The sequence below is a fragment of the Triplophysa rosa genome, linkage group LG21, assembly GCF_024868665.1.
Source record: "Triplophysa rosa linkage group LG21, Trosa_1v2, whole genome shotgun sequence".
In the NCBI taxonomy this organism is placed as follows: domain Eukaryota; kingdom Metazoa; phylum Chordata; class Actinopteri; order Cypriniformes; family Nemacheilidae; genus Triplophysa; species Triplophysa rosa.
In genome coordinates this window covers 13082492-13098184 of record NC_079910.1, presented here as the reverse complement: position 1 = coordinate 13098184, position 15693 = coordinate 13082492, and the positions used below count along the sequence as shown (strand labels likewise).

Sequence of the window (15693 nt, the reverse complement as noted above, 5' to 3'; positions counted from 1 at the left end):
GGAAAAAATAAAAATACAACATTACACTACTGTAAAGTAGATGAAGATGATCTTACAAGACAAGAAAAGTTCAAAAACCAAAGAACAATTTACAGTAAACTGGTCATGCAACACAATTCAGTACACATCTGCACAAATAACATTTACATTCAGGCATTTAGCAGATGCTTTTATCCAAAGCGACTTACAGAGAAGATAAAGGAAACAAAACAGTGAGGCGATTTGTCAATAGGAGGCAATGTAAAAAATATGGCATCCTCTGCACCTTTGGCCCAATTTCGTAAAAGTGTACTATTTTCTGCAAAAATACGGAACAGGTAAAAAAGGCTACAAATGCACATTTGTAAACTTGATAATCACAAATTCGAGGGTGTACACATGCTACAGTTTACTGGATACAGAATAGTGAAATTTCTCTCATATAAAGTGTGTACTGTGATTATACTGTCTATAATGTTTACTGTAAGTAGTATAAAGCGCAGTAGATGATTCTAGGATGCACACTTACCTGTGCTCCTATTGATATTATCCTGAGATTCTGGTTGGTGTGTCATCAGTTTTGCAACTGAATGTTTACTGATGGACAAATGTGTGCTATTTGAGTTTACAACTTGACACTTCAGTTAATTATATTGTGTGTTTGTGTTTTCTGAATGAGAACATGGTTAAACCTATGCAAATTGAGGCTGTTTGTGTGTGGGGTTTGTACAAGTTGGTGTATTGTTCTGAGAATGTGTTTATGGTTGTCAGAAAATGGTGAGTTGTTTCATGAATTGTGTGTTAGCAATCGAGAAAAACTGTAAAATAACAAAGCTGGTGGTGGCTTAAAACGCTTCCATGGTACTGTATGTATTGTACATATTTCACGAGTTCACATGCCAACACTAACAGATTTGTTAAACAAATTTGGTTTGTGGCTCTTAAGGAAGAGACTGTTGTTTTATGTACTGTACATTTGTTTTCATTTATATACAAAATGTAGATAATTCTTATGTCAACTAATACTGTATAGGCTATTGATCCATTTTTCATCCATTTTTATGGGTTATTTAGTATGAGGCATTTTCACAACATGCATTATAAGGCCTAGATTGCAAAACAAAACATCTACCAACAACCATAACAACTGCGTGTGTGCGTGTGTGTGTGTGTGCGTGTGTGTGTGTGTGTGCGTGCGTGCGTGCGTGCGTGCGTGCGTGTGCGTGTGTGTGTGTGTGTAACATCGATGTGTACCATTCTGTATTTCCGGAACATTTTAATGAGGGAAGATCCAGGGTGGGAGAAAAACAGTGTGGCTAATCCCGTAAAGACATTGTGCACGTCTCTTTGTTCCAGACCACTGGCCTCGCTAATTGGAAAGATTTGCACTGTCTGTGAGAGAATTAGATAAACTAATAAGGAGAAAGAATTATACCATTTTAAAACCAGCCCTGACCTTGACACTATAAAGTTTAGGAGCGAAGGAAACTATCTCAGCGAGTGAGTCACTTTCTGCCACTCCACAAGCTTATTTGGAGTATGAAGGCTCACTGATGACCTTATCACAGCTTCTGTCTCCATGGTGATAATGATCGGTGTTTTTGATTGGCAGGCGTGCGGAGTGAAGAAAGTCGGCGGCGATGGGCAGATTGTGGGCTTGAGTGGGATTGTTTCATGAAAATGGTCTTTGTTCCATTCTCTCAAACATCCAAGAAAGTGACAAATGAAGAAGAAAACAAAAAAGAGGATTTGTTCTTCTCGATTAGTTTAAAGATTGAGTCACTTTAGATTTACATAATTTGACATGATTTTGTACAGTTCTGTCTTTTTTCTTGATCTCTTTTCTTTTTGTTCTTTGTTGTTTGGTGTCTTTGCTGTTTTGGCAGAATACAGGACATGAAAAGGACATCAAAACAATCTAAAAACGGAGCTGAAGATACATGTAAACTTGGCACTTTCCACAAGTAGAGTACAAAATGGGGCCTTTTTTAACACATGATCCGTGAAAGGAGGTGTCACCAGCAAAAGAAAGTCAAACTAAATATTGCAGCTGCTCTGTATGCGTTATACTTTAAATATACTGTACAGCTACGGAAAAAATTAAGAGACCATTTCAAAATTATTTTCAAATTTTCCGAATTCACTATTTTTGTGTTTAAAATGGTCATTCTTGTTTTATTCTGTGAACTACTAACAACGTTAGTAGCCTAAAATAATTGTAAAAACCCTGTTACCAAAATAAATGCGGTACAATTAAAAATACTGATTTATTCGATTTTTGCAAATTTCATTTGATTCTAGCTATAAACACCAAAAACAAGAAATCTCAAATTAAACAAATGTATCAAAGTATAGCTTCAGTTAAGTAATCCCTTGCTTGGGGCAAATGTTGGTTTGTGGATATTTATTACCTTTAATATTTTCTCATAAATTAAAGAAAGCTGATCTTTCTGTTTTTATTCTGTGCTATGTTGACAAAATGCTGGCTATGGAAATTGACAGCAAAACAATTGAGGAGCCCAGCAGCACACTCACTCTGACACTTATAATCTCATGCTGTCCTGTCACATGATTTCCACAGTTTATTTAACACAGGAAATAAACTATGAAATGAACATTATGTCCTACGGTATATACTTTATAATAATAACACTGGGGAATTGTGTTTTCACGTCAGAAACAAACCAAGTAAACACATTTTGTTTCCTCACTGAACTATTTGCTGTGGCTGATTTCTCTTCGAGAAAATCGAAAATGTGTAGTTTGCATTTTCCATTTTTTGCTAAGTAAATAACTCCATCCCTCAGAAATAACATTGGTATTCTAGCAGCCGATCTCTCCAGTACAGAACTTCATAAAACTGTTATTTAAAACCTCACGGAGCAGAGCAGCTGTCAGTGAGATACTGGACTTTCTGTAAAGAGCGAGAGGCAGAGTTTGACACGTTATTTATCTCTCTGCATTTCTGACACTGCTGACCAGTGCTGGCCGAGAGAGAGACAGTCATAGTGAAAGTAAGAGAGTTTTGTTACAAGCTCATTTGTGTGTATATACTGTACATAAAATAATGTGTTTGCCAGGGGATGGAGTAGTGTGGTGCTAAAGATAAATGTGTCAGCAAAGGGGAATATTTCATCTTCATTTTTTTATAAGTTGTGCTGGTGAGACAATACTATTGTTCGTACTTGAGAAAGAGGTTTCAACAAACTTGAACATTAATTATTAAGCCTATTCATGTTTCTCAGCCTGAAAGACTTGGCATGAGGTGGCATGAGTTGTTATTGGCCAGAAACAAATTTTATAACCTTAGCAACAGTACAGGATACCCAGGCGACCACATACTTTAGACATCCCCATCAAACAGCAATAGTTTTATTTTGATTTTAAGATTATTTTATATTTCATTGTCAGGATTTTCAGGTTTTTTGTATTTTTTATATGTCAGCAACTGCAGCGTGCGATAAACTGTGATTGGCTATTTTGAGTGTCCAATTAGTTCCATTGTGTTCGGTTGGCCGTGTCATGGGGCGTCTATGATCCGGTGAACTATTGACTGGTTTAATACTTTTTAAAAATATATTATAATTATCTTGAATTGAATACCTTTAACAAATGAAACTCTCTATCTATAACAGAGAAATGTCAGCCTTCGGGTAGCTGCACATTTATTCTCATTAGAGATAAATGACAGTCAGAAAAAAAGACAAGTGAGCGAGCGAGTGAGCGATGGTGTCGTTCATACAGCTGTGCAGCTCTGTGTGCTTGTATAGACTTACCACAGGAGAGCCGGGCAGATTTTTGTCCCCGCTGTCTGCTGTCTGAATGAGGGATTTAGTGCTCAAGTTGATATATTAATGTATTCTGCGCTACGAGGAGTTTCCTCCTGGGATATAATCAGATCACCTGCTTCGTTCTCAATTCATTTTTAAATGTGATGCTCAAAGGATCACATGCAGAGAGCTAAAAGCTAGAGTACACCAGCCTGATCTCACGGGAATTAACTGTTTTATTCTAATATGAATTCATATGATGTAAAACTTAAATATCAATGGGATAAAAAAAGCAAAACGTAATAAAACACACAACCCAAATTGCCGTTGACCAGCACACATCTACACAAACATGCGTTCTGTCGATTTTTGACAGGTGGTGATTTTCTGTCAAGAGCAGACATTTAACAACAACGTTTGTTGAAAAGAAACATGCACTTTAACTTGGCTATCAAAATAAACGCACAGACTTCTATTGTTTTTGTATAAAGATAACTATAATGACTGCTGGTAAACACTAACCAAACGTTTTGACTTTTCAGAATGAAGCAAACAAACAAAAAACATTTGGTTTACCTTAAAATCGTTGTTGTTTTTTGTAATTGAGAACATCAAACAATTCTGTAAGGGCGGTTTTATCAGATTTTGCAAAGTAAATCCACACATTAAATATTGACTCTACAGTAAGTGGCTTTCATTTACAATTTAAGTAGAGGCATACAGACAGTCCCTCACCTGGCTTTAGTGTATTATCCATGTCTTAAACCGGCCTCTCTCCATTCAAATTGGATAATCAACCTCATTTAGTTAAACCACATGCAGCAGTCCGGCTTTCCAACTGCTCATTTCTGTCTTTCTCCAGCTCCTTTAGGACTTTATATCTACCAATAAAAGTAATTGGAGCAGTATGAGCATCCTTACAGAGAACGTTCCACTTAAAATGATGAAAGAGTTCAAACCGGTCAAAACACAAACAAAAGTAGTCCCAAAATATTACTTTTAGGTGAATCCCTGTGAAGAACATGTCTGAGTCATATTTTAGCATGGTAATGAGCATTGTCATGGTGGGACATTTTAATATTAAAATAGGCAGTAAAACAACTACTGTACAACCACATTGTATAACAACTCTATACAATTGACAAAAATATGTTTTCAGTTATGAAATTGAGATAAAAATGCAGTTTCTGGGTTACTTATTTAGTTTACATTACAGAAAAGATACACTTTAAAAACTATTGTATTACAAACAAAACAATCTGAACACATCTCACATGTGTCTAGTTAAGGACAACACATTTTGTGTTATTGAACACAAATCAACACAAAAAATGACTTAAATGACATGACATAATGTGTTAAAAATACTGCAAAAATGAATTTCTTACAAAACATTTTTGTCTTGTTTTCTAGTATAAATATCGAAACATTCTTAAATCGCAATACATTTACTTGACAAAGAAAATGAACTTAGATATTTAGTCTTGTTTTATGAAAGAAAATATAAGAATCAAGTACGTTTATAACAAATAAAGATTGGTTTTAACAACAAAAAAATTGTCAACGGGGTAAGAAAAATAAACTTGAATTAGGTATCGTATCATTTTTTCATAAAACAAGACTAATTATATTTGGTCAATTTTCGTCCAACTGAATTTATCTTGTTTTAAAAATTATCTAACATTTGTAGTACTATAAAACAATACAAAAATGTGCAGAGAACAGAATGTGTTACAATCCTTTTTGGGAGTGTAACTTAAAAGGAATATACTTTATAAAGTAGACATACTTTTTAATATTTTCGTTCTTTTTAATTAAATATAATTTTGACATTCTTGACATGAAATTCTTGATTTGACAGTCTCCATGAAATTCATTATACCTTTAAAAAGAAAGAATTCAAGGTAATGTAGGATTTGTTGATCATGCCTGGTTTGATGCCATTCTACAGTATGGCAGACTGCAATATCATCATCTGCACAAGAAATAAAGTAAAAGGTTAAAAAGTGATTAAAAGCCTAAAATTAATCAAATGCTTTTCCGCTCCTCTCAAAATGAGCCACATGCTAATTCCAAGCCAGAAATAAAGTTCTCCGCCGCTCCATTTGCATTGCAAAGCAACGTGCACCGTGACTAAGATCACCTGTCTATCAGCCTATTCCCACCTTGGTCCTCCAGCATCCCAACAGCCCCTGGGGCAGAGCTGCTGTAATTAGCGTGATTAATGCTCGTATTGAGCTCAAATGAGACCTGGGAGGCTGTCCCAACCGTAACACACACACACGTATCAATACCCAAATGGAGTTTGGCTCTGTCTGTTTAAGACAGACAGAGCCGCTTTGGAAACAAGTAAACTGTACAGAAGGGAAACTCATTACTTCAGTCAAATACAGCTAATTACTCTAAATGAGGTTTCCAGCGCACAAAAATACAGGCGCGGTGATGCAGCTGGTGTGCGGGGTCTTACAGAAGGTGAAGAGCCTCTCTCTCTCTTTTTCTCGCACATACATACATACATACATACATAAAACATCTGCTGCCACATTAAACCCTGAGTCAAAGGATATTCAATGATATTTTGATTGCTTTGAAATAAGGAATCAGCGCAATTCTCCCACAAATGTTGCGTTCAGCGTCAATGAAAGGGATTGAATAGGAAAATGTTACTTAACGTGTTTATCCACAGCAGTAAGCGGCACGCAGAGAATCTCGCGTGTGACACTCTTTTTAACCACACCTGAGCTTCTCACATCTGCTGCGTTTCTTGTTTGTAATGTTCAGACTGAAACATCATTTGGAGCGCCACCAGATTTTTCTAGCGCGTTGGCTTTGACTGATAAGCCCATCAGTTATTTTGCGCACGCGTGCGTGCGCGTTTGTTTGCTAGCGTGGTGCAGACTTAGCATGGATTTTTTGTTTTCATTTTGGGCTAATGAGATTTTCTGTCCTCACTCAATATCTTTTTGTATTTTTAATACGTTTCTCTAAATATATTTCTCCAAATAAGATGTTGTCACATCTTCCTTTATTTGGTTTTGTTTATTCACTAGGATCCATTTTTTAAAATGGCATAAAGTTTAAGTTTGCATTTTACATTTGGCAGACAATTTTATCCAAAGGAACTACAAGTGTCTTTAGTTATGTCTTGAGTCTTCAGGATCTAGTTTACTGTACCTTCCGAAATACACTAAAGGGCCGTTCACATTATAACGATAAATATAAAAATAACATTTAAAAAATATTTCTTAATTCAGGAGAATAGCGGGGTTCCAGACCATAACGATAAAGATACAAAGAACGATATAGTTGGGATCACTTTCAGAAAGATCACGTTTTTCCAGCTGATGAACGATAAAACATACTGTTAGACAGTTTCTGGCAGATAACGTTTGACTATTTGTAATCACAACGTGGGTTTGATGTCAGAATTATAGACTGTAGTGGTCGGAAAGCGGACACTAGCACACCTTCAGCATTCAGAGAGCGCATCCAGCCTTTGCTGTCATATTTTGGAGAAAAGACGTTGGGGGATGAAAACCAAAGCATCATCAGAAGGTCATCTACATTCATTTTAGTGACTTGGAACACTGCAGCACACAGGTTTAAAATAAACATAACGTTATTGTTATATATATATTATATATATATATATATAGTTACAGTTATCGTTATAATGTGAACGGCCCGTAACTCACACTCTTCTAACTGTTGGAAAGTTTAAGAAATATCAGCTTGATGTTTTCAACTCATTATATTTTTGGAACATGGTTAACCAGCTCATCCAGGTCCCCACCAGCATATCCTGGGTTGTCTGCTCTGACTGTGTTGACCAAGATGATTTATCAGGTTGACCAAACACCAGATGACCAGCTTTTGACAGCTAGAAACCATGTGGTTTCAGATGGTTGTTTCACAGAAGGTGGAGGATAATATATGCAGTCTTCTCAAAGCCCTTCTCAAATTGTGTGGGATCTTCAGTGCCGTAGATGTTCATCTCAAATGGGATTGAAAGCTTTTATTGGCAATAGAAAATCACACGCTTTTCTTCCAGTCCAAATGGTGCACACAGTGTTGGAATGAGGAATAAGATGAAGCTGTTTATTCAAAGTTTTTTTAGCTGTACCCACACTGTTTGATCGAGACCACATTGTCTTCTTCAGATCATTGGGTTTGCAAATTTGATTTGGAAACAAAATTCTCACTGAACTTTGAAGGCTTGAAGTTTCAAAAGAGGCTTTGTGATGTTTTCTGTTTTCAAGGTGAAACTAATCGAAGTGTGAACTGTGAAGCAAGAACCCAGTCTCACACAGACACAGCACACTTTGATCAGACAAACTGAAACAGCAGGCTGGCTGCTTCTACAACACTCAAAGTGTGGAAACCCTTTCTCTAGTGATAGCAGACAAAAACATTTAATGAAAGTAATTACAAGAAATGCAGAATAAATTACGTTTATGCATTTGGCAGATGCATTTGAATGGTGTGTCACTTAAGAAACATCTCATCTTAAGACCCCTGCACTCTGTACGTATGTTATAAAAATAATTAAACACAATGAAAGAACATGTAAAGCCTGTGCATGCGTGCGTATTGATCAGTTTCACAAAGGTCATCCAATAGTTCAGATTTTAGTTGAACATTGGTTGTGGACACAGTAAGTGTTGTGTCTTCTGCAGAGTCCAGCACTCGCACACTTGTCGGTGTATAGATGTGTGATTCGTGGGTCTGTAGGGCCGGTTTGAGGAGATGCAGCATGGAATATTGATGCTGCGGTTCCAGACAAGTGGTGCACTAAGACAGCAGAAGGGAGAACATGGCACACACACTTCGCCTTCAGCGCTGTCTCTCAGTACTTCACACAGAGCTGGAGAGAGGGAAAACAGAAAGATGAGAGCGAAAAGATGGATGAATAAGAGATTAAGAGGAAAGGAAAACATCCAGCTTGAGTTCTGGAGTCACTTATTTAAATACACGATTTTAAAGGGATAGAAGTACAAGCAAAAAATTCTGAAATGAAACTTTCGTCATTTATTCACCCTTATGTCAGTGTTTGACTTTCTTTCTTCTGCAGAACACAAAATAAGATTTGCTGAAGAACGTTGGTAACCGAACAACATTGAACCCCGTTGACTTCCATTGTATGGACACAAAGCCACATTTCTCAAAATAACTTCTTTTGTGTTCAACAGAAATTAGAGTCATATACAGGTTTTGAACTACATGAGGGTGAAAAAAAAAATGTTTTGCAGTTTTGGTCAGACATTCAAAGTGCGTTCAATACTTACTATAGTTGTCTATGGGCCTTTTTATATAGTTGTCTTGTGCATCTGCTAATAGCCGGCGCTCGATATTAAAGCAGTTTACTGGCGAAATGCAGCGTGCGCTAAACAGTGTGTTGACTGTGAGCGTGTTAGATGAGAATTCTCCTTGACGGTCTCAACGGGTCCTGAGGTGCTAATTACGGTAGAGGATGAATTAGCCACATGCATACAGTAGACACTCTCAATTTACCCTTCACATTCTCTCGCTTTCTGTCTCTCTCTATAGAAGGGATTTGGTGTTCTCCTTTAGGTCCTGTGTATTAAGTAATTAGAGTTCATTATCCCAAAATCAATGAGAAATGTAATTAAAGTTCTTCATACTGTAAAGTCTGGCTGCTCGAGTCGTCGGGTTCTCAGGTTCCTCTGCAGTGTGTTTCACTGCTATCTGTCCTGATATCAGCTTCACACCCGCAGCTCAATGACAGTTCAACTTCATCAACCTCAAAAACCCATTTCGCCGAGACGTAGATGGGTCAGGAATCTAGTTTTTCTACATCTGTGGCGGTTCTCTCATTTTTCTTGGATTTCGTCACTGCGGGCCACTCAAGAGCATCGGAGACCTCAAGATTAATTCACCCTTTTGATAATGGATGTTCTGGACGCCCGTCTGACATATCACATTGTTTCAGATTTCATTTGGTGTATGTTGCTTTCGGCTCTGTCCCTCTTCTAAATTTCTTTCTCTCACACATACAGAAATATTTGCATGCACTTGGCGATGGCTCATCTCCCATAGTGCCATACAGGCTCAACTCCCTTAAAACCTTGAGCCTATCAGAGAGGAGCATGAAATACAATCTTCGCCCCTCGCCGCCTATCAGAGTTAAGCATGAAAAAATCCCTCCCGTTACAGGCTGAAAGTGTAGAGCTTGGGATAAAATGCTCTTCTGCAGCCTTTAGATAATGCACGCTGGCATGAAGCTGGTTAGAGCCGGGATGAGAGACACTGTTAGAAAGAGAACGAGAAAACAGAAAAAAAAAACAGATGTCGAATAGAATATGAGATTCTTTCATTTAAAGGGATAGTTCTCCCAATAAGGAAATCATCATTTATTCACCCTCATGTCGTTCATAACCTGTATATGACTCAAAAGAAGATATTTTGAGAAATGTCTGAGGTTTTGTGTCTATATAATGTAAGTCAACGGGGGCCAATGTTTGGTTGCCAACATTCCACAAAATATCTTCTTTTCAAGTCATGCAGGTTTGAAATGACATTTTATGTATTTTAATTCTAGGCAAACTGTCCAAATAGAAAGAATTAAAAAACTGAAACGGGAAGTTCTTCTGGACCAGCGTTATTCAAGTCATCCGAAGTGGTCTTTCAAGAATTAGATGAACTCAAGTTCAAATCATGAGAATTTCCCACTATACACTTCAGTTTCTTATGTATTTTAAGCAGATGTGTAGATATCAAAAATCGCTGTCTGAATCTAAAGAGTATTTTGATCTTCCCCATGTATGTTTTTAGGTACATCCACACCTTGTACCTGGGAGTGCAGAGCCGTTGGCATGGCAGCCCCGGGCAGCATCACTTCTACTGGCGTCTGATGTTCGAGAGCGCTGACATCAACATGCTGCGGCTGCTGGAGGCCTTCCTGAAGAGCGCTCCTCAACTCGTTCTTCAGCTCAGCATCATGATCCACAGCAACCACATACTGCCCCTGCAGGGTAAAACACACTTACAGACACACACAGGTTTCCCAGGTGGGCCTGTGATATGCTTTTGGTTGAGAATATTTTATGAGGCGAGAGAGAGCTATAAGCCACTTGTGTGATTGTGTCTTGATCGGCATGACTTATTCATATGGCGCTGCAAAGGAGAAGTTTGCTTGTGATGAATTAAACAAAACATTTTACATGCTCTGCCCTGTGCGATTTCATATGACATGAACCTGGCAACTGTGTTACAAGAATAGACAGAGGGAGAGAGAGAGAGAGAGAGAGACATACTGTATGTATGATATGGTCTCTGCCGCAGATAGGATATTTTCCTATATATTAACTGTCAATATATTAAATTAAGTAACATATATTTGAAAATATATAGAATAATACATTGCTAATACATTACAGCATTACAATGTATTGAATAATACATAAGGAATTGACCTTTTCATATAAAGAAAAATATAATCCGCTGGTTCCAAATAGAAATGTATTATTTAATATATTGCATTATAGTTTCCTTTGTATTCCCATTCATTTTTGTTTCGCAAGGGTTGTCTCGCTGTCTTATTCATATAGCAAAACTGGAAAGGACTTTCTCAATGTAGCAAGCCTTAGTTCATTTAGATTAATGTTTATTTATAGATGCACTATTGTTTTTTGGTAATTCACACGTTTGTGAGTGTATTGTGAAAGATGTATTCGTATTTGTAAAGGTTAAACCTAACCAAGATTAATAAATGTAATAGAAGAACAGTCAGATGACCTTTCATGTTATTGCATAGTATTAAAGGGAAAGTTCACCCAAAGATAAAAATTCTGTCATCGTTTATTGACCGTCATGTGGTTTAAAACCTGTATATGACTCTTTCTTCTGTGGACAAAAGAAGATATTTTGAGAAATGTCTCAGTGGTTTTGTGTACAAACAGTGGAAGTTAATGAGGTCCAGTGTAGTTTGGTTACCAACATTCTTCAGAATATCTTCTTTTGGTTTCTGCACACGAAAGAAAGTCACACAGGTTTGGAATGACATGAGGGTGAGTAAATGATGAAATAGATATAGAATATAATAGAAGATAACATTGCATTGCATTTAAAATAACAAACAGTTTTCTTGTTTTAGAGGTCCACTGCATGATACTGATGGAAAAAGAGAACAATACTCCAGAACTGAGAGCCTAGTCAGCAGAAACAATGAGAGGAAATTAACAGAGAGAGCGAGAGAGAGAGAGATATGTAGAACAGCAGCCCTAGGAGGGGACTCGCTAAAGAATTGAATCTAAACAGGCAGAGGCTCCGAGATATTCTGATTAATTCTGGGTCAGGGGTTTGGGTTACCAAGCACAGAAAGCCTCTTTCTATCTCTTCCTATCTTCTGTTTTTGGCTTTTTCTCTCTGTGTCTGTTTGATCTCATGTTTCAGCCTGTCTGACCATCTTAAACCTTTGACCTCTGCATTGTGTCAACCAATTCCATTATAAAGTGAGCAACACATCTTTGAGTACTCTATAGGATGCAGCATGTTATTTTCTCTTATACAAAGGCATTGCTGAATACTCCATTCTGGTTAACAGATGCAATGCATGCACTGTTATACAGTAAAGACGCTCTCTGCGGCGTATTTCACTGAACAGTGCCACTTTAAAACACAGTATGGACGTGCATGTGGTGTTACTGTAAAAATGTACTTGTATTAAAAAGAGGAATTTGTTTCTCTTTTAGTGAGTTTTTCTAAAAAATTATAGCATAACTGGGCACAGAGGTGCCCCGGGTAGTAGCGTTTATTACTCAGAGCCGGCCCGTGAGATAAAATGCGGCATGCAAATTGAGTCAAGTGCTAAATTTGTGGGCTATTTTGTACGTTTGCATAATTATTTCAGAAAATCAGCTGCTAAAACAATGCATGCAGATAGCACATGCACATAAATAATGCTATCGGTGCAATTCACTCTCGGTAAATTCTTTCCTATGTGCATTGTGAGGAATTGACAAACTCTAATGCATGCATTTAATGGAATGGAATAGAACAAATATTTTTATTAAAATGCATTACACAGTGTAACTTTTGTTTCGCTGACCTTTTTGTAGTTCTTGTACAATTCTGACCTGCTAGTTATTGTGGCAATATTTATTTTCATGTAGCATCAATGTTTTAGTGTATATTTAGCTCAAGTAAATTTTGAGCTTATATTATTAATTACGATATATCGGTATATTGCAAATAAACAAAAACTGTACAAATTTTCACATATTTTCACAATTATTTTCCAATTGTCACTGTCAGAAAATTCTAGAAATTTCTGTAGCACAGGGAAGGTGGGATGAACCGATGATGGGTGACTACGTCTGGAACTTACACTGTAAAACTTTGCTGTAGTTTTGCAGCAGGTTTGCCAGTAGCTTACTGTAGATTTAATTTCAAAATTAAAACACTTTGACTTTTGAGATTCAAAATGAGCAAGAAGAGACTGGTCTCATTACTGGCATTGGCAAAGCAACACTGCACAAAATGACTTTCTACCTCAGATATTTAGTCTTGTTTTATGAAAGAGAATATAAGAACTAGGTAAGTTTATGGTTAAAACAAAATTGTAAATTAAATCTACAGTAAGTTACTGGCAAACCTGCTGCAAAATTACAGAATAGTTTTACAGTGTAGTTTGTGAGGACAGTATTAGTCTTAAAAGACAAAAATGATCAAATGTACACTTCTGAAGTTTTGTATGTTAAACTGTTGTTTTGAGCTCAGTGCCAGAATCTTGTCATTTCTGCGTACGAGTAATAATACCAAAATGTATAAATGTGTGAAAATATTTTTTAGTTTTTTTTATAAGTACCATTGATGGTAAAAAAAAATATGTGATTTTCATATTCAGCATGTTAAACTTCATAAAGCATCAGTAAAAATTAAAGCTTAACACAACTTAAAAAAAAATGTTATGAAAACATTTCTGTTTTTTTTCACCACATCATCTAGAATACAGTAAGTGCAATCAAACTTCTGTAACTCTCTCTCTCTCTCTCTCTCTCTGGCAATGTGGGGCTTTAACTTGTCTTATCCCTTTCTCTTCATTCTAATCTACGGCGGTCTTTGTGGCGGTGGGCTTGCGCCGCATCCGATGTTTGATTTAATTAAGATTGCCAGCGCATTGCTCCATTAAAGCCTTAGAAAAACAGGCCGAGAGAGAACACGCGGAGCGCACGGGCAGGCTGAAAGCGGAGCGGGAAAACGCCGACTAATGCTTTTGGATCTCTGCTAATTAAGACCACGCTTAATCTGGATCTGCACCAAATGAGTGGAGAGACAGAGAGGGTATTAGGACGAAGCCAAATGTGTGAACGACACTCAAAAAAAGACTCTCGCCAGAAAACAAGTAACCACATCAGGGGTCAAGTCTGTGCTAAGGGAAATCCGGAATGTGATATGTACCGCGTGGGCCCGCAGCAGAAAATAATAGTATGTCTTGAATTATTTATGTCACGATCGACCTTCGTAATAGGAATTTTCACTAGTATAGATCTGACCGCATGTGGCGGATTCTTTCATGTGGTCTTCTGAATATCCTCAGCTGACCTCATGTAAGCACGCCCGGGGGGTGTGGATGTGTTTTAAAAAGACTGCGGGTTCTTAAAAACATGCGTGTGCGGATTGTGACCGAGTTGGGAACCAAAAGGGAGAATCTGCAGGGTCCCAGCAGATAAACAAACATGCGGTGGGAAGCATTAAAGAGTTGATCCGCATGATAACATCAGCAAGTCTCCAGAGATTCATATCTCTCCATCACACGAGAACATGCACACACACACATCTTCTTCACCTTTTTGCACAACCTCATGCTCTCGCAAACACAACATGAAACGCCTGTCTGTTTCCTTGTTATCAAGTCAAACGCACACACACTCTTTCCCTAGAGAGACATTTCTCTCCGGCAGTTTGGTAACAAGCCCAGCGATTTGTCGTCTCAGCAGGTGCTGTATCTTCTTTAAAATTCAACTTGAAATCTTAAAACAAAAGCAGCGTTTGTGACATAACTTTGAGCATTGGCTGCTTTTTACGCTATCAATCTTTACTCCCCTCTTGAAAGACCATCTGTCATGATTCTGCCGCATCATGTCATGTTTCTCATGGTCTAGTGGCAGGATCATGACAGAACCCCATGTTTCATGTAGAGAGGGGTAATTTTGGCCCTATTGGCCTTCCATACACCCTCTCTGGTCTCGTCTCTGTTCCCGCCCCATCTCGTCTCCTCGTTATTGCTCGTTTATTGTTTCATGCCCTTCACCTGTTCCCTCTTGATTTGTTCTCCTACTTAATGCCCTTGTGTCCGCTGTCTTGTGCTGGATCATTTGTGTTGTTACACTGGTCTTGTGCCTTGTCCTGTATCACCATGTAAGTCTAGTTTAGTTATGTTAGTCATGTCTAGGTAATTGACTTGTCTAGTTTAGTTATGTTAGTTTTTGTTCTTGTGTTCCCTGCCAGTTCCTACCCTTGCTGTTTTATTGTTTTACCCCCTTGTGGGTTTTTGTTTCATGTTTTGGATTTGGATTAAAGCCTTTTGTTAACCCTTTACCCAGGGCCGGATTATCCAATGGGCATTATGGGCACAGGCCCAGGGACCCATGCGTGTTTGGGGCCCAGGCAAGGGGAAGAAAATGTCACATAACAGCATTTATGCTATATTCATTCTGCCGTGTGCTTCTCTGGCCCGCGCACATGGAGGTGCGCACACAAAACAGTGTTTCTAACTTATGAAGTCTGTCTTTTGATTTAGTCACTTTTACGAGCCCTCTAGCGGCTTTTGTTCAGAAGAAGCGCATAGCGACAAATCTAGCGACTTCTTGGATAAACCTTAGCTTTCATTCGGTGGGAAAATGTTGCCAGTTCTGCCCCGCGAGCGCAAGGTCTCTTTCCCAGTGCAGGGATCCCTTCTCTTGGTGTCACTCTGCAAGAAGAA

The 15693-nt window shown here is 37.9% G+C and overlaps 1 protein-coding gene across 1 annotated transcript in view; it reads left to right on the top strand.

Annotated features, from left to right (window-relative positions):
- The window catches only part of xkr7b (XK, Kell blood group complex subunit-related family, member 7b), a 55528-nt gene that overhangs the window by 34507 nt on the left and 5328 nt on the right, over positions 1-15693 (top strand). The window contains exon 2 of the mRNA XM_057363065.1: positions 10542-10741. Within this exon, the coding sequence (XP_057219048.1) occupies positions 10542-10741 (200 nt within the window). The remainder of the gene's footprint in view (positions 1-10541; positions 10742-15693) is intronic.